We start from the raw sequence: 20,516 nt of genomic DNA on the forward strand, positions 1-20,516 counted from the left end.
TAAAGTTTCCATTTTTTTTATTTTCCTTGTGCGCTGTTCCACTGTATACATGCAACCAAGTACTTCCGCATATTAAAAGAAAACTGTATATACATATAGTCGATACATATTGAAAACAGTGATGTCATATAAAGATACTGCATTTTGTGAACCGTGTCAAAGAAATTACATCCATTCAGTAAATTTATTAATCAAAAAACATTCTTATCACCACTTTGTTGCACATGTAAAGAAATCCCACACCCTCGAGCCCCAAAGGAAAAAAATCAGGAAAAAAAAAAAAAGCATTCGAACAAAATAGGTCATGGGTTCTTTTTTTATTATTTACAAGCCTTGTAAAACACCGTTCCTGTATGAAATATACATTCAGATATTCTCAACAGCAAATTACCTTAACGATAGAACACCGTATCCTTTGTAAACTGATATAGAATTTTAAATATTTTCCTTTTTTTTCTTTTTCTTCTTTTAAATTGCATTTTTTTTCACGCTTTGGTTCCTGCAGGGAAATATATATATTTATAGATATTTAAAATAACTCCAAACAACTCTTCATTCTTTGCATATGTCGACTGGGCGACAAAGTCGAGCTCGTGACATTTAAAGTAGACAACAACAAAATTACCATATTTACATTGTTTGGCTTCTGATTAAACTCCTCACTAGCCACCTTTAAAAGAACAGGCGATTGAGTTATTTTAATGATCCAATGTGTGTGCATTGCACAACTCCAAGTTTCAATTAAGTGTTGTGTGGTATTTGCTAAACTGTCGTTCTCCACAGGTATTTCCTGAAGAAAGTTTGTGAGCCAGAAGCCAGAAGGTTAGTTTCCTTTATGTATTTTTTTCTTCTAAAACGCTGAAATTCACACTTTTTTGCCGTGTGACTTTATTTTTAGCATTTAAATATGATTTGTCTCCAGAAACATGGCAACGTGTGGTCAGTTGTCATAAATAAAACGAGAGCTAGTTAAAATTTGCTAAATCTTTGCGCTTTTTTTTTTCAGTGATTGTTTCTTTACGATATATGGCAAATTTATACCTGATTTTTCTTTCTTTCTTTTTTTTTTAGTAAATAATTAAGTCTTTCACTTAGTTTTCTTCTTTCTTCCCCCTCCCCCCTTGCTCCCACCCCCCTCCAAAGGAAACACTATTATACCCATCACTACATCCATATTACAACTGCTCGTGGTTGGCCTCGTGAAGGTGTAGGCATGTCACCCCCCCTTAATTTTCTCTTCCTCCCCTCCAATTCCCATCTCAACCCCATGGGCGATGGTGGAGCGCTGCCTGCGAGATAGAAAATCGCCGCCAGGAAGGGCAGGAGATTATTTCGGAAAGTTTGCCTCCTGCAGCGGTCCTGGTTGTGGGAGCAGGGCCCGGCGGTGTCCCCGCACATGTTGGGCACCGCGGGTTTGGGGTGGGGGGCCGGGGGTGCCGTCCCCGCCCGCGGCTGCTGAAATCGGGAGCAGGATGGGGCGCGGTGCCTGGGAAGGTAAGAGGTATGGGCTTGGCGCTCAGAGGTGACGTGCACTTTAGAAATGGATGCCATGTGTGTCAAAATCAAACCGATTCCAGTTGATAAGTAAATATATCTATATGTATATAAAAAAAGAAATCGTCGTGGAAGTCCCAGAGCGGATTTACATGTATGTAAAACCTCGGATTCTTCTAGTCCCGTCAGATACACACCTCCTTCCTCCGTGTAACCCCGTGGCTTGACCTTGTCAAGGGCGAAATCGGAATTTAATCTCGTCTTGAAAAACCCTATGAGTTTTAAAGTAGTGGATTGGCTGAGTAATATTGTAATCGGTCCCTGTTAATTTTTTTTTCTTTCATTCTTCTGTTTTGAAACCATATTTTTACTTGGCGGTCGGTCAGATTGAGCATTCGGGAGAGCTGCAGGCGTTTCTCTTTGTTTATGTAGACACTGAAGAAGAATTCCCTTTCTAACTCTCTAATCTGGTATTTGGTGTATGGGCATCTCTTTTTACGGGTACGTTGTCCACCTGTGGAGCGAGAAAAGGCAGAAGGGTTTGTCACTCGGCGCTGCCGCCGGTGGGGGCCGAGGAGGGCCGGGAAGGGGTGGGGGGACCGGGACACCGGGGCAAAACACATTCATATGGAAAAGACGCGTTTTGCCCCTCGGCGGCTGCGGGGGTCCCGGGCCCGGGACCCTCCGGGACTCGCCGGCTCCCGCAGCGCCGCGGCCCCCGGCACCGGGCAGGGCGCGACCCCCGCCGGGAAGCGGGGCTGCGGCCTCGCTCGGAGGGAGGAAGGGGCAAAAGGGTCGAGGGGACGGCGGCCGCGGCTCGGCAGAGCCGGGAGCGAGCCTTTGTAGGCGGCCTCGGCGGGCGCCAGGCGCACTGAGGCTCCCCGGAGAAGCCTCCACCTGGCTGCCTCCGGCAGCGGCCCGGGGGCACCGGCACCCCGCCGCCAGCCCTGCCGGCTCCCCGCTGTCCCTCGCTCGGAGCCCGAGCCCTGCCGCCCGGCCCCAGCCCAGACACGGCCCCGGAGCCCGGGGCTGCAGCTGAGCGCCGCCTGCTCCCCCAGCCCGCCGCTGCGAAGCACGGTCTCGGCTCTGCCGAGGTCTTCTCCTCGCGATTAGCCAGCACGGTTTTTAAGTTCATTAAGCGGAATATAAAAGGTTTCAGGGTTCAGGAGCTCTTTACATGAAACGCAGCCGCTATCCCTTTAAAAACTTCCTTTTCTGGTACAGTTCATTGTGGAGGTATTTTTTTCCCCCAGCCGTATACTAGCTTTGCCTTTTAAAAAGCCCACATAAAAAAATCAGACTTTGACAGATTGAATAACAATTGTAAGTAACAAACTGTTGGACAGAAGGCAACACGTAATTGCCACAGCGCCTTAGTAAAATGGCTTCCTTTAGACAAAAAGGCCAGCTTTAGGTTAATTTGTTTCTTTTAATATATTGCTACAGTTCAGGCGGCTACTTTATCTGTTAAACGCTATTCTAGCGCAATCGTTAAAACGGCGATGGCTTTGAATTCGGCTCCTAACTAGACTCCTGGTGCAACACATGGCTTTTATAAAATCACTGGATTACATCGATATCAAAGGAGTCGGGATCCCCCCTTTTCGCCGCATTTACAGGCACCGAACGTCCGTTATTATATTTTCGAGAGCTGACCGCAGAGCCCCTCTTTCTTCTTATTAAAAAGAAAAGAGGAAGGAGAAAGAATTTTTTTTTTAAAGGCATCCATTGCCCGGTGGGTATTTCACGGCCAATTTCAGCACTAAACACGTGATCTCGCCTTTTATAACAAAGTTTTGTTGGGGGAAATCTAAAGGCCCTTCATAAACCTTATATGCTTATAAAACAGCATATAAAAATTTAACAGCGGCGGTGCGCTAGATTTCAACCTCCCTTTCCTAAAGCGCTCGGGCGCTGCCTTTATACGTACTGGAGCTGCCGGATTTCTCCTCATTGTTGCCGGAAGATGACTCGGGGCTGCTGCTGCTCTCCGGCCGCCTCCTCCTCTCCTTCTCCGCGGCCACCGCCGCCGCCGCCCTGCCGCAGCCGCCCTCCGAACTTGAAGTTGCCGCCGTCGCCCCGGCGGCCGCGGGCGCTTTGTCGCCGCTCTTGTCCAGCGAATAGTCCGCTGAGGACAGGTTATCCGCGGTGCCGTAAGCCGTCTCGAAAAACTGGTCGAAAGCCTGGGGCAGGACCCCGTTCCTGCCCACCGTGCTATAGAAATTGGAGGAGACGTTGGCGCTGGGGTGGTAGACGTTAGCTGTGTTTTTGCCGAACATCTCGCCCATGCTAGCAGTGGTGGTGGAAGGCAAGCAGTCTCTGTGCATGATCTCCTCTGCGGAGTAGCAGTGGGGCAGATTGTTCCTGGGGTGCCATTTACTGGAGGGATCAATGGCATATTCCCTGAAGGTAACTTCTCTCACAGGTTGGACCTGGGGCAGGTTGGAAGAGTAGGAGTATGTCATAGGGCGAGAAGACGGGGTCTGGGGCAAAAAAGAAGGGAGGCTGGAAAAATCAGGACCCGAGACGTAGTAAGTACAACTTGGCAAATACATGTTAGAGGAACAAGGAACACGCTCATCAAAATCCATCATTAGGGCTACCTCGGCTTCTCCGCATTAGCTGAGCTTAACATGATTCTCTAACGCAGCTGCCCCTTTGAAGCGGATCCGTGAAGGAGGAAAATTGGGAGACGTCGGCTGACGTGGAGAGCTCGCCCCAGCCCGGCAGGGAGGTGCGGTCACGTGACGCCACGCCAAATTGACAAGCGGCGGCTCCGGGCCCTCGCCCCTTCGGTGCCGGCTCGGGGGATGCAACAGATCGGCACGGCGCCGGGCTCCCCCCCCCGCCCCGGGGTAACGCAGCCCCCCTCCGGGGCATTGCCCCCCGCTCCGGGGGATGCCCCCCCGAAGGGCACGGCACCCCCCCCGGCCGCCCGGTTCCCCGGCGGAGCGGCTTAGCCATCCCCGCAGGGCTAGGTGAGAGCTCTCTGTTTGTTTGTTTGCTCGCCGGGCTGGAAAAAAAAGAAAAGAAAAAGCAAGGAGCGAGCAGGAGGAATCCAGCGCCGAGCCCTTCGAGGAGGCTGCTGGCTAGCAGGAAGCTCCTCAAGGAGCGGCCGTGGCTTTTTTTTTTTTTTTTCTTTTTTTAGCTCGCCTCGGTTCGCTCTGCCTTCCCACCGACCCAAGGGAAAAAGAGAAAAAAAAAAAAAAAGGCAAAAAAAAAAGCCCTCGCCCTGCAGGGTTTTGCTGGAAACGTTACTAGGAAGAATGTGCCAGGGTCAAGTCTGTACTGATTTTCATGGTGAATAGATTACATGCTTGCATTCATGTTCACTTCCGAAGCGCTTAGTGTCTTCCTTCCCTTACTTACATATTAACCTCAAATACCCCGCGCGGCTTCATCCCAGCTTTACTAGAGGTAGCTCCCGAGATTTCACTCCCCGATCGCAGGTTCCCTTCCCTCGCCCCCCCCAAACCGTCGCTCGCCTATGTGCGACGCCAGAAAGCCCTTTAAACTGCAGACCGCTGAGCTCAGAAGTGTTTGCTGATCTCTTCGCCTCCGCGCTGCTGCTAAATACTTGGGAAACCAGGGGATGTTGGGCTGCCCCGCTTTGACAAATATTCGGGGTTTAATTGCCAGAAGCCTAGTTAAAATGATTTGACATACTATTAACCCCTAGGAACAAACTCGCCGTACCGTGATGCTTTCCTTTTCGCCTCGTACCGTCGCTGAAGGCTGAGACCCAGGGAGACCTATTTTAAAAACGTGGTTAAACTTTTACTATTGTTGCATGAAAGGGATGATATAGAAAGCGGATTGTACAGGGCAGAGACTAAAAAGCACTTCTCTGCCAATAAAAATGCACACCCCACCGAATGAGCAGAGCCAAAGAAAACAGAGAAATACGCCAAAGAATACAGCACCTTTTCAGGCATGGACATCCCTCGGCTGTTGGAAAAAAATATTTTTTTGCTAGTCTGATGCTCGGTTTCAGAAAAGAAATATTTGGGTTCCGGCTGGATTTAATCAAAATAGAAAAACAGAACGGCAAAAGGCTATTGTGAAGTCGGTGCTCTTATGAAATTAGACGTGCTTCGAGATCCGTCCCCCCCCTGGGCTTGGGAGGTTAATGGAAGGGAAACTAAAATGCTAGGGAAATAATATTTGGATTTCCACCCCCCCCCCCCCCCCCCTTCCTCTGCAGTGCTGTGGAAGTATTTATATATCCGGAGAAAGTTCTATAGTAAATTCTGGAGATCTTCGGTATTTAAATGTCAACATCGATTTGTTTATTTATTGCTTAGCTTATCGTAACTGACTCAATAACAAATCTAATCATGTTGTGCACAGAAAAAATATTCTCATTATGTATTTTCCCTACATTATAGTTAACTATTACATTTGAATTCAAGCTGTAAATTCAATATTATCAAGTAATTACTTTGTAGTGGAGTAAACTAATTTATTAGCATTAATGTTTATATGCCTTTTTCTTATTTTACAAGGGTTACCATTCACAAATCAAATGCTCTGGACGTATCCCCGTAATGAACTCTTTATTTTGGTTTGCTGCACGAACTTCTCATGCTTGCTGCATGTCTGTGAGCTGAACTTGAAATTAATGAATTAATCTTCAAGCTTGACATATTTGCTAGAAAGTGGATGGAAAGAGATTGCATGTCGTCAAAACCGCCAGCAGAAGACTGCATTGTCGTTGAGGGATTGTAAAAGCGTTTGGGGATTTTCCCTCCCCTCTCTCTCTCTCTCTCTCTCTCTCCCCCCTCCCTCCCCACACAACTTGGGTTTGGGGGGTGCAAGATCTCTGTTGGCTTTTTCCTTAACGCTATACTTCTACTCGCATCTCATTTCTCCCCGAGCTTTTGTCGGGGGGTGGTGAGGGTGGGAGTCCTCTTTTGGTACCCGAGCGCTGTTTATTTTTCCTCTGTCCCCCCAACCTCCGACTCCGTCCACGAAGAAATCTCCCCCCACACCCTGCTCTCACACAGTTCCCCCCCCCCCCCCAACAAAAAAGGAATGTATAAGGATTTCAGTGACTTTGAGATAACAAAGGCGCCACCATTGCAGAGCCTCGCCCCGCCTCTGTGTGATGGCAAACAAATTCTTGCACTTGTATTAGGGCTTTTAAGGCTATAATTGAACACGGCGCGTCTAGGAGAACCGAAAACAGTTCTAGACTGACCTGCGGTTTTATAGCACTTTGGCAGTCAACTTCAGCTTGTGTCAGAGCAGACATGACAGAGCTGCCCGGCGCTTAATCGCAGGACGCCACCTACTTGGACTCACTGCAGCCCCCCTCTCGCACTAAATAAATTTTAGAGCTAGGAGTGGGGAGCAAAAAGCTGGCACAGGTTTGTATGCGGCTCTTTCCTGCACATCCCTGCGGCCGGGGCTGCCGAGCCGTGCGGGGTTCGGCCGTGCCAGAGGTCGGGGCTGCCTCCGTGAAACAAAGGGAAATTAAGGCAAGAGGGGCGAGGAGGCACCAGCAGCCCGGCCACCCTCCTGCGAGACCAGGCGTGTGTGGGAGAGTGTGTGGGCATATGTGTGCTTGCATAGCCTGCACACGTGCAGCCCCGATGCCTGCTTTTGTGTTACTCGCGGGCTGTCCCCCCCCCCCCCCCCCCAAAAAAAAAAAAGAAAAGGAAAAAAAAAAAAGGAAAAAAAAAAAGGAAAAAAGGACAACCACCCCAAGCAGCATATTTGCTCAATCCTGCTTGCAGCGCGAGGGGACCCCAAAAATCAGAGACGGTAATGGGGAAGGCTGCGGGAGGCGCAGAGCGTCTGGGAGCGAGTAGACACCCAATGCACACAGACTGTTCTCTGCTTTATTTGCTGTTAAGTGAAACAGAGATAAAGTACGCTTAAAGCCCCGGAATGTGTGGGTAATTGCAGGGAGCCTGCTGTTAAGTTGCTGTGTTCAGCACAATTATCAATGTTGATTATTTGGTCTAATGTTGAATTGCTCTTTTAATACAGTAATTGGGACTTCCGCGTTGAGGAAGGGGGGAAAATCGAGCCTTCCCCTTCCTAACCTCAGTGAAAACAACATCAACAAAGGGAGGCATTTCGTTTTGAGAAGCAAAATGCATTCGTTACGCCTTCCCGAGTATTTCGGACGGATTAGAGAGGGTAACGTGGCTAAAAACGCTATGAATTTTGCAGCTCCCCTGCAGCACATTTTGCGCAGGGCGAACGTGGCCAAGAGGTGGGGAGGCTGTGAGCACATTTACCCATTTAGCTAAGCTAAACAAAGCGAGGAAAAAGCTACATCTCTTCTTTGGAGGAATATAAACAGAGCTAGACGCCTCGATAGCCCAGCTTTCATATATACAGATCGCGTGCAAAGGGAACTGTTTAACTTACTACCACTGTTCTCCAAAAGGTCAAGTTCTATAGTATCCAAATAGTTGTCTTTTTTTTTTTTTTTTCGTACTGCGTTTTGTTTTAAACATTTTCAGCCCACCGTTTACCTTGCCTATAGGGTGGGTGCCTGTAATTAACAGGAGAAACGTGTGCTAAAAGGAATTTGTGGCAAGAAGAGCTAATTAAAATATTGCCCGACCACTGCTTTAACTCTCTTACTCTCCCTTCGCGTAGGCACGGCAAGGATTGCTGCGGGTCAACCACAGGAAAGTATCTCAGGAATTAGGACAGCGTTTTGTAAACTTACGGGATGATTACAGTGTACAAAGACTTATAGAAGAAGTGTAATACGAGGGAATTCACAGCGTTTCTGCCTACGAAAGGCACGTCCCCTCCCCCCTTTTTTTTTTTCCAATGAAAATAAGGCCATAAGGCGATAATTCTTCTCAAAATTTGCCAGGAATGCAGCTTCAGAAACGCACGGTGATTGTTTGGATTTAAAATATTTCGGGCTCAGAAGGTCTTTACCGGCATTTGTTCTTTTCTGTGCGCTTTTTAATTTTTATATATATATATATTTTCTGTTATGGAAAGGAGCTATACGAATCCATCTACTAGAAAAAAAAATCTAAATTTCCTTCAGCACCGTAATAGAAGGAAGTGTAACAATAGCTATCTACGATTTTTTAAATATTAATTTACCTCATAATTTGAAGTGATTTTTGATAACGGCAAGGGGGAACCCTTGTGCTGTGATACGGAACAGGCTATGTATTGTCCCAAACCTGAAGCAGTATGGTTGTTATTTTGCTAGGAAACTGCAGAATACGTGTAAAAAGAAAGGGCAGATTTAAACAGAATCCAAGGCAAGGTTATTCTGACTTTTTTTGTTGTATTTAATCAGATTGCATTATTTCAAAGACTTGAACTTCTCTCGAAAGGCTGTGGTCATCTGGGAGTAGAAAATTTTAGATTGTTTTTTAATATCAATTACCGAAACCCTTTCCTTACTCTGTCACCTCTTCGTCGCAGAGATGGAAACGTTTCAGGAGGGTGTTTTTTTTTTTTTTTTTTTTTTTTCAACCTCCCAATCCTCCCGTTTAGTTTGAACATTAGAATAAAATGGCTTCGGACCGAAAGAAAAAAATCTACCCTGCTCTGGAGATAAACCACGGTATTTTGCATCCCTTTGCGACGATGGACCGTTCCATCTGCAGTCAGACTCTGACTCCTGTAGTTGCAACAAGCAGAAATAACGGGGGCGTTTTTCAAGACAGGAAGCTTATTCCAGCAAGATAACTTCTCTTTCTCGAGCACTACTTTCTTGCCCTTTTGCAGCCAAACGATTTGTTGTTCTAACACACTCCCAGCATCTTTACAAGCGCGGAGGGTTTCTTATAACGCTGAGTGTCCTAAAACCCTGCCTCTCCAGCACTCTGTGCCCCCCGCTCTGCTTCGCTAAAGCCCTTCTAAAATTTAGTTTGTATTTACTGCTCGTAGCTTGCTGCTGGAAGACAATAGAGGCAGATCTGGCAGTAAAGAGGGCGTAAGGAATTATTATCGTAGACGGTCAAATATTTCAGAAATTGACCGACTGGCGATGCTGCCATAAATGTCTCTTTTTCTGCACGTGAATGCTCTTCGAGGTTTTCCCGACACGTGAAAGTGCGCACTCATTCGTTTCTTTTTTTCCCGTGTATCCAGATACAGGTGCAGGAGACTTCTGACAAAGCCAGGGTGCGGGAGAGGGGTGTCTGGACCCAGCCGCGGGCTCTAAAATGGGTGCGAGAGCGAATTTCCCTGGTTATCGCCTCCCGATACCGAAAACCAGCCACTTCCCACCGCTTCCCACCCAGACCCACTGGGAACTGGGTCATTAGCGTCGGTGGCAGGAAGCAGGTTCCAGTCACCTTTCATGTGCCAGTATTTTATGTGGGATTAATCCGAGCGGTGTAGGGAACATCCCCAGCGATTCCTTGAAAGTGCGGTGTTATTAAACAATGCGGTTATGCCTGCGGCCGGCAACATCTCGGGCGATGTTCCCAAGTTCACCCGTAACCCGGAATGGCGCTTTACACATTAGAAAAAAAAAAGAAAAAAAAAAAAAAAGAAAAGCCCGCCCAAACATTCCCATGTCGACTTACATTTAAAAGTATCGCTACAACTGATGCCTTGAACTTGACCTTAGATTTGTTAATCCAGGAAATATATTCAGAGAGGGAAAAAAAAAAAAAAAAAAAAAGAACTCCAATCGCGTTGCCTTTGACAAACCGGGATTCTTCTCCCTCCAAGCTCAGGATGCAAACAACACAGGTGGGTTATTAGATATATGACGTGCCCTCTGCATTAAGGGCAGAATGCTACAGAAAGCGAACTGCCCCAACGCCGAGACAAGCTTGTCGTAGTTAGGGTGTTCCTGTGATGCCAAGCTCCAGGGTCTGCCGCACTCGGTACAGAAATTCGAGTCAAGGTAATCGACCGGGATTCTCAGCTTAATTGAATTTTATAGGATATAATGTTCTCGCTAACGCACACTGAATGTTAACAGTGATTTATAAAGGCTTTTTATTTTTTATTTTTATTTTATTTTGCCCAACTCGGCACGAAACACATCGGATTTTACTGTACCACACCGCTAACTTTATAGGAGAGCCCTTTTCCCATATCGTGAAACCCACAGAGGTAAAGAGGTTTCTCCATCAGGATAGTTCCCGGGGGCGGGTACAGGAAGTATCACTGTGCCGGGGCTGTCAAATCAACGACTTCAAAGCCCCAACTTCATATTTTGATAGACTTTCCGAAGTGCATTGTAACGAAGGTACCTGTACGTGGGTAACCTTTACAGGGATGTATTTGTATAACATGAGTTGAAAACATGCAACGCGATTCACAACGCGATGCACAGAGCTCGGGGAGGGCTGCCCGTCGCCTAGTTTGTGATATGTCCCGCAAAGACACCCATGCAAAGAGCTCTCCCTCTAAGCCTAACATGGCTGCTCTCGGCCTTGCCGGGTTGAGCACAGGCTCAGGGCAGCGGCTCCTTGCCTTCCCCGTTAGGACACCGGCACCTCTCCGGGTGGCACCGCCACCGGTCCCCGGGAGCGCCGGTGGAGGCTTGGCACCTCCAGCCGGGGCCGATCCGGCGCAGTGTGCGGCTCACGCCTCCTTTCTCTTTCGTTTTTGTTTTCGCTTCGGGTGCCCAGACAGCACGGGGATTGCATTTTCCAAAACCGGGCGTATTTAAGCCTTAGCCAGCCACTAGCTGGAGACGGAGCAAGATCGCTTTGTATTAAAATCTAACATTTTTTATGCCTATCCGAAGGCATGTCGAAACCTAAAATCAGGGTGCCTTAAAACACCCTGCTTTTCCATTATTCCTAACCCAAGCCGACTGTAGAGGCCGATTTATACGCTCAGGAATAAATAAAAGCACTTTGCTGGATACAGAATCGAGGCGATTACGACGCGGCTCGGATTAATTCAAACTGGCAGGTTACACCGCCCGGCTGGCATTTTTTCCCTCCGGATACACACACGCACAACAGCAGGCAGGTTACATAGCCTCTCCAAGGGAACACATCATTCCCCCGCTTCCACACAGACCCTCCTCCCCATTTCACGAAAGAGTAAAATCATTTCGGAGGCGACCACGCACAGATGGCCGGGAATAAAATCCGGGATAAATTTCCAACGCAGCCCGACCCAACTTTGCGAGGCGAACCAGCACAACACAGAGCACAAAGCCAAGCAAGCAGCAGCTCCATCTGCAAGTCTGCCCGCATCCTGGGCGCTGACCCCAGCGTCTCCTGGCCCACTTGCCTGCCAAGAGGCTTCTTTGCTTCCCACCTATGCTGGGCTGGGAAACAGCATCGCTGGGAAAGGTGGAGCCAGGCTAGGAGAAGCAGTCTTACTTTTCGAAGCAGGCTCCTCGTCCCATATAGCATCATCCCAGACAGACTTCCTCCTCTCTCTCCCAGGTCCCCGCGGCAGCAGTGGTCCCACTGCTCATACAGCGTGGGAGAGAGGGAGCCGGGTGGGTGGGTGGGCTCGGGGGGGAGCGGGGGGCCTGGGAAATCCTCCACAAAGGCCTTCCGAAGGACTTTTCCCTAGCCATGCACGGGGCTTTGTGGAGGGACAGGGTGGGTGTTTGTTGTTGGCTTCTTTGCTTAATTCACCACCGAGCACGGGGAGAGGACAAACATTCAGCCGCTTCCAGGAAGAGCACGCAAATCTTACCCCAGCATCCAGACGTCTCTCGCCCGTGCAAAAACATATCCCCACGGAGACTGACAGCTAGGATCCCGCGCTGGGCTGGAGACCTCCAGATCAATGAGGATGGACTGCACAGTTTTTGGTTTCCTTCCCTACAGCTTAAACATACCCGGTCCGCAAAACATTCCTTCTCTTCTCCCATTGACTTGGGTTGCCGTTGATTTGGGTTTTTATTTGTTTTCTGCTCTAATTCTCGGTTGTCTGCCTTTGAACGGAGAGAAATGTAGCCACTAGGGCACATCGTCCTTCCTACCAGCTCCAGGCTGTCTACAAAATGCAGCAATATCACAGGCTAATTATTATTATTGCTGTTATTATGACTGCTATTATTGCTGGTTTTTTTTTTCGTCTCTCTGTCTCTCCTAGTCCCCTAGGAATTCCGATGGCGATTTGCACACAAACAAGGTGATTGCAGGAAGCTAAAATGCTGTCTAATTCCTCGGATTCCCATCGCACGAGAAGGAGGGGAAAAAAAAAGAAAAAGAAAAAAGAAAAAAAAAAGAAGTCCAAGTGTTTTTGATCACGGGACACCCGGCCGTTCCTCCCCAGTACACCCCGGGTCACAGTACAGTAATGACCGTGGGTTGTGCGTTGTAGGACTTGACCTTTCCTACGTAGAAGAGGGCGCTTTCCTCCGCGCTACGGGGAGGGGAGGGAGGGGGGAGCGGCAGGAGGAAGGGAGATGCTCTCTTTGGGGATGTTTAATCACAATTCAGATCTAGGAACGGGCAAAGCTTCTGCCTTTCAGCACGCCATGTTGAAGCTATTCACTGGAAAAAAAAATCTTTTTTTTTTTTTTTTTTTTTTGGGGGGGGGTGGGGAAAGGAGGGAGGCCGGAGGGAGGAGGAAAGACTTAATGAACATTTGCATTTCGTAGCCTAGTTCATGAATCAACTGCATTCAAGGGGGAGGGGGTCCGGGGCAGTGAGGCAGGGGGCAGGGAAGGGCTCGCAGCGTGGTTAAAACACCCGCGGGCCGGGCCGGCCCCCACGGCCCCGTCGGGCCACGAGGGACAGCCGCCCCCGGGTCCCCCCCCTTCTCCTTGGACTTCTTTACCGGCCTAGGACGCGCAGGGCCATCTCTTCAAATCATCATTAAAGTGCATTAAAACGCATCTAAAAGTTATGAATGGCAACAACCGGCCTTTTAGCGCCTGCCAATATTTTTTTTGTATTAAACGCTGTCTTGATTTTATTGCTAACCCAGCCCACGGAGAATGCTGAAATGCACGAGGAGTGGGGTTTTATTTAAGCATTAGCCAGTTCTTTTTTTTTTTCCCTAAACTTTAATTTATAGGCTAAAGGCCGTGATGCTTACCCGTTCGTTCTGACGAATACAAAATAAAGTCGCTGCTTTGGAAGCGCGGGGCGATTTTATTTTTTCTTTTTCTTTTTTTTTTCCCTGAGTATTTCAATATTGAGCACCATATTTTTTCCCTTCGCTTCAGAAGGACTTCTCAGCTAGCTAGCATTTTTAAGCGGAAGTCTTTTTGAGAAAAAGAAGGCGGAAAAAGATACAGCTTTGCAGTTCGACTTATCATTCTTTTTCGGAAATATGCTCCTGTCAAGGTTTATTTCCCATAGCAAACCACCTTTGCTACTGCCAAGAGCTCGAGGCGCAGATAGATTAAATACCGGATTATTCTCTTGGTGGGAAAAAACACAAAACATTTGCTCTGCCCTTCCGTCCGCATCCAAAACGTAAGCCTACTTTCTGTCCATGGGAATTTCAAATTGCAGGGACCAAGGACACCGAGAATTAGGTGATTATAAACCAATATATCCAGACACTCGGAATTAAAGTAAACGCCGCTGAATCTTGCAACAATTATTTGAAGTGAAACTGAAGTGATTTTTCTAATCTTTAATTATGCTTTGCATTTTACTCCGGGAATGAAATATTGCTCTGACAGTAATGTTTCAATAAATACGTTAAATATACAGTAGTAACATGCTCCCTCTGTCCCTTATGTCCCTCCACACAACCACTTCTATACGCAACGTTTTTATTTCTAGGGGAGCTGAAAATATAGAGACTATTTTGTTTGCTCACGGTTCGTTTTTTAATTTTGTGTTTGTTTTGTTTCCGAATCCTGCTTCCGGGACATTTTTTTTTCATGTCTGCAAATAAAAGTCCTCGCACGTATAACTCCACAAAAAAAAGGCAGGGCAATAAGCTCCCCACCACCATTTTAAAGTATTCTCTGTAGCGCGGGGAATATAAATAATAATTCTCTCCGAACCGCGTGCATGGACGCGAAGTAATGTATCACGGCGGCTAATTATTTTCGTCGGTGATATATTTTCTTATAAAACATATTAGGGACGTATTTTAGGACGCTGGCAGCAGATTGGTGAGAGGGGAATATGTAATACAACAGCAATTTGTTCTTGAAAATGTATGTGCCAACAGCTTTTGGACGGTAAGCGAAGGCAATAAATAACGCGGACACACACACACACCTACACGCCTGCTCCCCCAGGCCCCTTACACCCGGCGGGGGAACGGAGCGATGGGTGCGTGGATGCCGGCAGAGGCCGGGGGGAGGCCCGGGAAGGGGCAGCAGGCACCTAAACCCCGCAGACCACGGATCCTCCGCCGCTCAGAAAACCGCAGGCATCCCCACCGTGCCGCCGGGCCGGTGCGGCGGAGAGCGAGGCGCGGAGCTGCCGGCTTCCCCTCACCTGACCGAGCCGCTGGGCTCCGTGGCCGGGTCTCGAGTGGGGTCCCGGAGCCCTGCGTGGGTCCAGGCCGGAGGCAGTGGGCTCACCGAGCCGTCCCGGCACCAGCCGCAGCCCTCGCCGGGGCGGCCGGGGCAGGCACAGGGCGGCCGGGGGGTGCTCCGCGGGCCTGATCCTGCTCCCCGGGCTGGGGCTCTCGGCTGCCAGCCGGGAAACGCGACCTGCTCCTCCTGCCCAAGCCTGCGAGAGCCTCGACGCTGACTTACATGGTAGCGGGGGTCCGATCCAAAATGTTACCTTACTCCTGCCAGCGGTCGCAAGTCAGCCGCTCCCCTTTTTGCCCTGTGAAATATATATGCGGCGCAGCTATTTGAACGGTAGTGGGAATTTAAATTCGCTAATCCGTGGTCTAGAAATGCTTAGGAGATTTGAACGGTAAGCACTTCAGTGTGAAAACGTAATCTTCAAACGGTAGCTCAGACGAAGAATTAACTTTTTTTTTTTTTTTTTCTTAAAGCTGTTATTTTACTAAAGTCGGCCATATTCTCGTTGAGGCTTTCTTTCAAGGCGCCCCTGAATTATAACGCTCTGGGGCACGGTGTGAAAATAGAAGATACTGTCTAAGATAGGCAACGCAAGTCACCACGGGCTCGACTCGCGCGTATCACCCTCATCTCCGACCTGAAATACATGCAATTTGCGGCGTGTCTCATGCCATAATTATACACGTTGCGAAATATAACGGAATAAATAGAATTATCCACCCGGAGCGAGAACAAGTGCAATTCACAAGTGGCTTTCTCCAGGCCATTTAGCTCCTGCGGGAGCAAGCGGGGCAAGGAAGTGGAGAAACTGCGCCCGGCCGCTGCCTGCCGCCGCGGCAGGTATCTGCCCACGAAGGGCAGGTACCGTCGGTGGGGGCTGCTACCGCCGGCCCCCCCCGTCCAGTCCGCAACCCCCGACCTTCTCGCAGGATCCCAGCGCGGCATTTTGCAGATCGGAGCTGAAAATCCGCCTGAAGCCGGGCAGGCCGCCGGACTGCGGTGGGGCCGCGGAGGCTGCCCGGCTCCCCTCGGCCTCGGCGGTGCTCCGGTGGGGCTTTGCCTCGCAGCCTCGCCGTCGGGGCTGCCTCCTTTTCCCCTCCCGGGGTCACGCTGTGCCACCAAAGCAAAGCCCGACTGCAAGGCCTGCAAACCGGCCGCCGCATCGCTCCGTCTCCCCGGCTGTTTCAGCAGCGAGGCTAGGGGAACCTCGCTCAGAAAGTCCCCGAGAGGCCCCCGGAGGGATGCCACCGGTGTTCCCATGCTCCGCGGCCGCAGGTCACCCACCCGAGCATCCGCAGCGCTCCGCGCCCCGCGCCCCGCAGCCCCAGCCCCGCAGCCAGCCTCGCAGCCAGCCCGCAGAGCCCGGGAGGCTCAGCTCCAGCCTTGAGCCAGGAGCCCCAGGCACCGCAGCTCCCTGGAAAACAGATCTCTCTGCTTCAGGTACTTTTCGTGTAAGTTATTGCACGAATGTGTTACGCTCGGAGCCGAGCGCCAGCAAGCTCCCCGCTCTGATCCCCGCCGAGGTAGGCGCTTTTGAATTTCAGAAATGTAAGGCTAGAAGTCTACACTTTGCGCGGCACATGATACCCTCTAAATGCACCGTAAAGGCTCCCCGATAGCTCTAATTAGAGCTGCAGACCACCTCGGGAGACAGGGCGGCCAAAGCGAGCCTCCCTTTGTGCCCCCACAGAACCCAGCCGCCGCTCACACCGCCACCAAGCTCACAGCACCGCGCATCCCTGGGGCTCCCCGAAAAGGGCACCCCGATTTCACTAACCAGACCCCTCTATCACCATCTGGACCCCGATATCTCCAACCGGACCCCAATTTCACCATCCGGACCCCGCCTCGCACCTCCCGCCGCCCCCGGAGCGGGGGAGAACGGGTCGCAACCTGCCCTGCCTCTCAGCCCCCTCCGAAGCACGCCCACGGCCGCGCAGAGCCGCGGGGCTCCCCCCGGGCCGCTCACGCCCACGCGCGGTGCCGCGGCCGCGCAGCGCTGCGCGGATCCACGGGGACGCTGCGCGGGGGCGCGGGCGCCGCGCGGCCACGAGGTGGCGCCGTCGGCTCGCGAATGCCTTCGGTGCCGGGAGCTGTCAAAAGTCAAGGTCACAAATCGGCTCTTTTTTTTCCCCTCAAGGTCAAGGTTTCAGGCCTTCCCTGTCCTGTCATCGCTGCGAACGCACCCACCTTCCCTCGGCCGTCCCCGCGTCCCCAGGGGCTTGGCAGCCCCGCTTCCATATTCCGGCGAGGGCTGCAGTGCTGTGCTGGTATCATCCTCTTCCTCCCCCTGGCCCCAGCCCCTCTGCAAAACCTCTCCTTAACGTTACGGAAACATTTAGAAGAACGCTGGATACCAAGCGTGCCTGCTCCCAGATAAATACCGTGCAGGAAAAAAAAAATCCACATATACACATATATATATAAAAGCATATATGTGCGTGTATATACATATATATATATGCGTATCTATATACATATAAACTACATAAAGGAAGACAACAATAATCACAATTATATGACAGATAGATACATTATGTGTATATATATACATATATATATATATATGTATTTCTTATGGAATGCACGTAGGTACCGAAAAATAAAGAGTATTTCTTGCAGGTTTTATTACAGTGACTATTTTATTAACAGTATTAATACTACTATACCTATCTACACGTCTTGGATTTTCACTTTTCAGTAGAAATATAAAAAAAAATGAGGGTGCACAAGTACATTTTCACAGTGCGCTGATTTTTTTTTTATTATTTACAAGATAGCTTCTTATAGTGAATAAAAACAAAATAATGTGCTGGTTGAAATAACTGATTGGATTAAAAGGTGCTGTAAAAAGAATCCCTAAACGTTCTACTGCGGCCTCATAACAGACAATAAACAAGGAGAAACAACTAATTACTTATAGATCAAAATATAGATTATATAAATCAAAATACTTCTGGGGAAAAAATGTATTTCAGTTCGAAGTTCTCGGATATTTTATTTTTCCAGAAAGGGATATATATATATATATTTTTAACTATGAAGAAATGCCAATGGTCACGTTTTTGTATCCACCCAGAGTCAAACATTTTAAAAATTGCCGGGGAATTAAAATATTAATTCTTGAAGATAGTTTGAGGTTTAAAATAGGCAGAGTCCTTTAAAAGGCATCTATTGTACGGTCTGCAGGAGAAAAAAAAAAAAGATGACAAGAAATCATCTTTTGAAAATAAAAATTAAAACCAACAGATATCGCCAAGCAAATATTTTCCCTTCTATCCCCAATAGTTTGCGATGTTTCTAATTTGCTATCAGGATAGATCCTCCACAGAGCTTCCTTCATTACTGATGTCTCTGAAATCCTTATTCAGTACCTTCGAGGTTTATTATTACTTTTCTTTTTTTTTTTTTTTTACATTAAATGCATTGCTTAAAAACATACAGTAATTGTACTTTTTTTTTTTCACTATGGTTTACCTGAGCAGTCATTCAACATACAGTTTGGATTGCAATGGAAGAAAACAAGCTTATGTGTACACATCGACCTCCTCACGTCAACCAGCTCTCACACCGTGGCCACGAAGAGTGTTCTGAAATAGTAAGGTCATAGAAGTACTTACAAGTTTCTCAGAAAACTGTGTGTCTTAATTGAAAGTGTATCTCTCGGGGCTGGGCATGTGGGCTTTACAGTTTGTCAGTTACACTGTCTGCTTGGGATTTCAGGAGAACTGTCAGTTTTAACCATTTGTTACAGCAATATTTTAAAAAACGCTATAATTCCAAGGATACAGATCTCTTGCTCTGAAAGAAGAGGTTCATTGTCTTTTTTTTTAATTATTATTAATAATTAATTTGAACAACAAAAAAAAAAGTTCTGAAACTTTCGAGCTGCTGCTTCTCCATTTTTAATCCATTAACTGGTCGTCTTCAATTTGTTGATGACTTTTTTCTCTTTGACCCTTCTGTTCTGGAACCAGATTGTGACCTGTCTCTCTGACAGATTCGTGGTCGCCGATATCCTCCGCCGTTTGTCTTTGGTTATGAATTTATTTGTAGCGTATTCCCTTTCGAGTTCTTTTAACTGAACCTTTGTGTAAGGCACTCGCTTCTTCCTCCCACGCCTGTACGAGTTCGCATCGGAGGGATGCGAAACGACGTCTGGAATAGAAAAACCGTGCACGAAAGCGTTAGGAGAGCGTTACGGACCGCCCGGGACATCTTGGAGCGGCGCAGGGGTGAGAGCCCCGCTCCTCGCCCCGCTCCTCGCCCGCCCGGAGCTCGGCTCCCGCAGCACCGCCCCGCACCCGGGGCTCCCCTCGCCTCTCCGCTGCGGGTGTTTTTCTTTCCAGCCGGGCAAAGCGAAGCCGCAGAGCCCCTCGGAGCCCCCCGAGGGGGACACACACGACTCCAGCGGGAGTTCCGCGGAGCTGCCACCGCTCCCTCCCTCCCACCCCGCTGCGGAGCTTGTGGCACCTGGTGGCCGGGCGCGAAGCCCTGCTCCCTCCCAGCGCCCTTCTCAGCTGTTTCCTCTCCCGGAGCCTCGGGCGGGATGCGCCGGGCGCCGGGGAGGGGGCGGCACCGGTGCCATCCCCGCGGCGCCGGGGCGGGCTGGGGCCGGGGAGCGCGGGCGGGGCGGGGACGGCGCGGCCCGGGGGGAGCCCGGGGGGAGCGGGGCGAGGGGCGAGCGGGGGGGGGGGGGGGGGGGGGGGCGGCCGGGGAGCCATGCAGGTGTATTATTACCCGGGAGGGTGGACTTCCAGAGGTGAGGTGGCTGGCTCTGCTCCTTGGGGCAGTACACTTGCCCGTTCCACCCGTTGGTGATGGCCCAGGGCTGGTAGCTGTCCATGGGGAGGAGGGGGTCGTGCCGCGGCTCGCCGGGGCCGCCGATGGTGGGCACCACGGGCATATCCAGGTAGCCGGGCACCGGCTGGTAGGGCCCGGCGGCGTAGCCCTGGTAGAAGGCGAACTCCTTGGCCCGCGACGTGAACTCCTCGCCAGAGACCGACGTGTCCATGTACTTGTCGGCGAAGGTGGAGGCAGGCTGGGCGCAGGACTTGATGGCGTTGTGGTGGGTCATGCGGCACGGGTAGTAGCCGCTGCCGAAGTAGCCGTAGGGCAGCGCGGCGCCGGAGGAGCTCTGCACGGCGGCCGAGCAGGGGCTGCACTGCTTGACAGTGGGCTCGGCCATGCCGGCGGCGGGGGCCTCGCTCGACGTGTAAGCGGCGGCGCTGGGGGCGGCCAGGGGCGCGGGGTGAGCCATCAGGTTGCGGCAGGGGTTGGCCGCCGCCGCCGCCGCGAAGTTGCTGCCGGCGTGAAACCCGTCCATGTTCTTATTGATCTCATCCAGGCTGTTGTCGTAGAGGAACATGACCGGCTCGATCCAGCGGGGGTGGAGGAGCACGGAGGCTGTCATAGCCCGCTCCGCATTGAGACTAGTGGCTCTTTTTTAAAAGCCCCAAAGACTGAAAAAAGAGATACTAAATCTCCGGGACTTGACCAAGGCTGACGCGCCAGTGTCGCGCCAGGCGGGCCCTCATTGGGCCGCCCGCCCCCACGTGATATGCAAAGCAGCTGATAAACATCGGAAGGAATAAAGCGGAGATAATTAAATAATGCCACAACCGCGCGGGGACGGCTCCCGGCC

The 20,516-nt window shown here is 50.1% G+C and overlaps 2 protein-coding genes across 2 annotated transcripts; both read right to left on the reverse strand.

The window, feature by feature from the left end:
• Positions 1-4,149, reverse strand: HOXA11 (homeobox A11). The gene is made up of 2 exons (XM_013171779.3): positions 3,425-4,149; positions 1-2,008 (listed from the first exon to the last, which is right to left on the reverse strand). The coding sequence occupies exons 1-2, from the start codon at positions 4,086-4,088 to the stop codon at positions 1,776-1,778; spliced, it is 897 nt and encodes a 298-aa protein (XP_013027233.1). The 5' UTR covers positions 4,089-4,149; the 3' UTR covers positions 1-1,775.
• Positions 4,150-17,382: 13,233 nt separating this feature from the next.
• HOXA13 (homeobox A13) lies at positions 17,383-20,516 on the reverse strand. Its single transcript, XM_013171840.3, has 2 exons — positions 19,613-20,516; positions 17,383-19,030 (listed from the first exon to the last, which is right to left on the reverse strand). The coding sequence occupies exons 1-2, from the start codon at positions 20,283-20,285 to the stop codon at positions 18,786-18,788; spliced, it is 918 nt and encodes a 305-aa protein (XP_013027294.2). The 5' UTR covers positions 20,286-20,516; the 3' UTR covers positions 17,383-18,785.

Source organism: Anser cygnoides, chromosome 2 (genome assembly GCF_040182565.1).
Source record: "Anser cygnoides isolate HZ-2024a breed goose chromosome 2, Taihu_goose_T2T_genome, whole genome shotgun sequence".
NCBI classification, from domain to species: domain Eukaryota; kingdom Metazoa; phylum Chordata; class Aves; order Anseriformes; family Anatidae; genus Anser; species Anser cygnoides.

Bases quoted from the DNA above. Each gene is read 5' to 3' on its own strand.
- HOXA13 (XM_013171840.3), bottom strand. From the start codon at position 20,285: ATGACAGCCTCCGTGCTCCTCCACCCCCGCTGGATCGAGCCGGTCATG. The intron at 19,031-19,612 runs GTAATAATACAC...TTTCTATTCCAG, and splicing joins CTGGAAGTCCACCCTCCCGG to ACGTCGTTTCGCATCCCTCC.
- HOXA11 (XM_013171779.3), bottom strand. From the start codon at position 4,088: ATGATGGATTTTGATGAGCGTGTTCCTTGTTCCTCTAACATGTATTTG. The intron at 2,009-3,424 runs GTACGTATAAAG...CTCGCTCCACAG, and splicing joins GGAGAAATCCGGCAGCTCCA to GTGGACAACGTACCCGTAAA.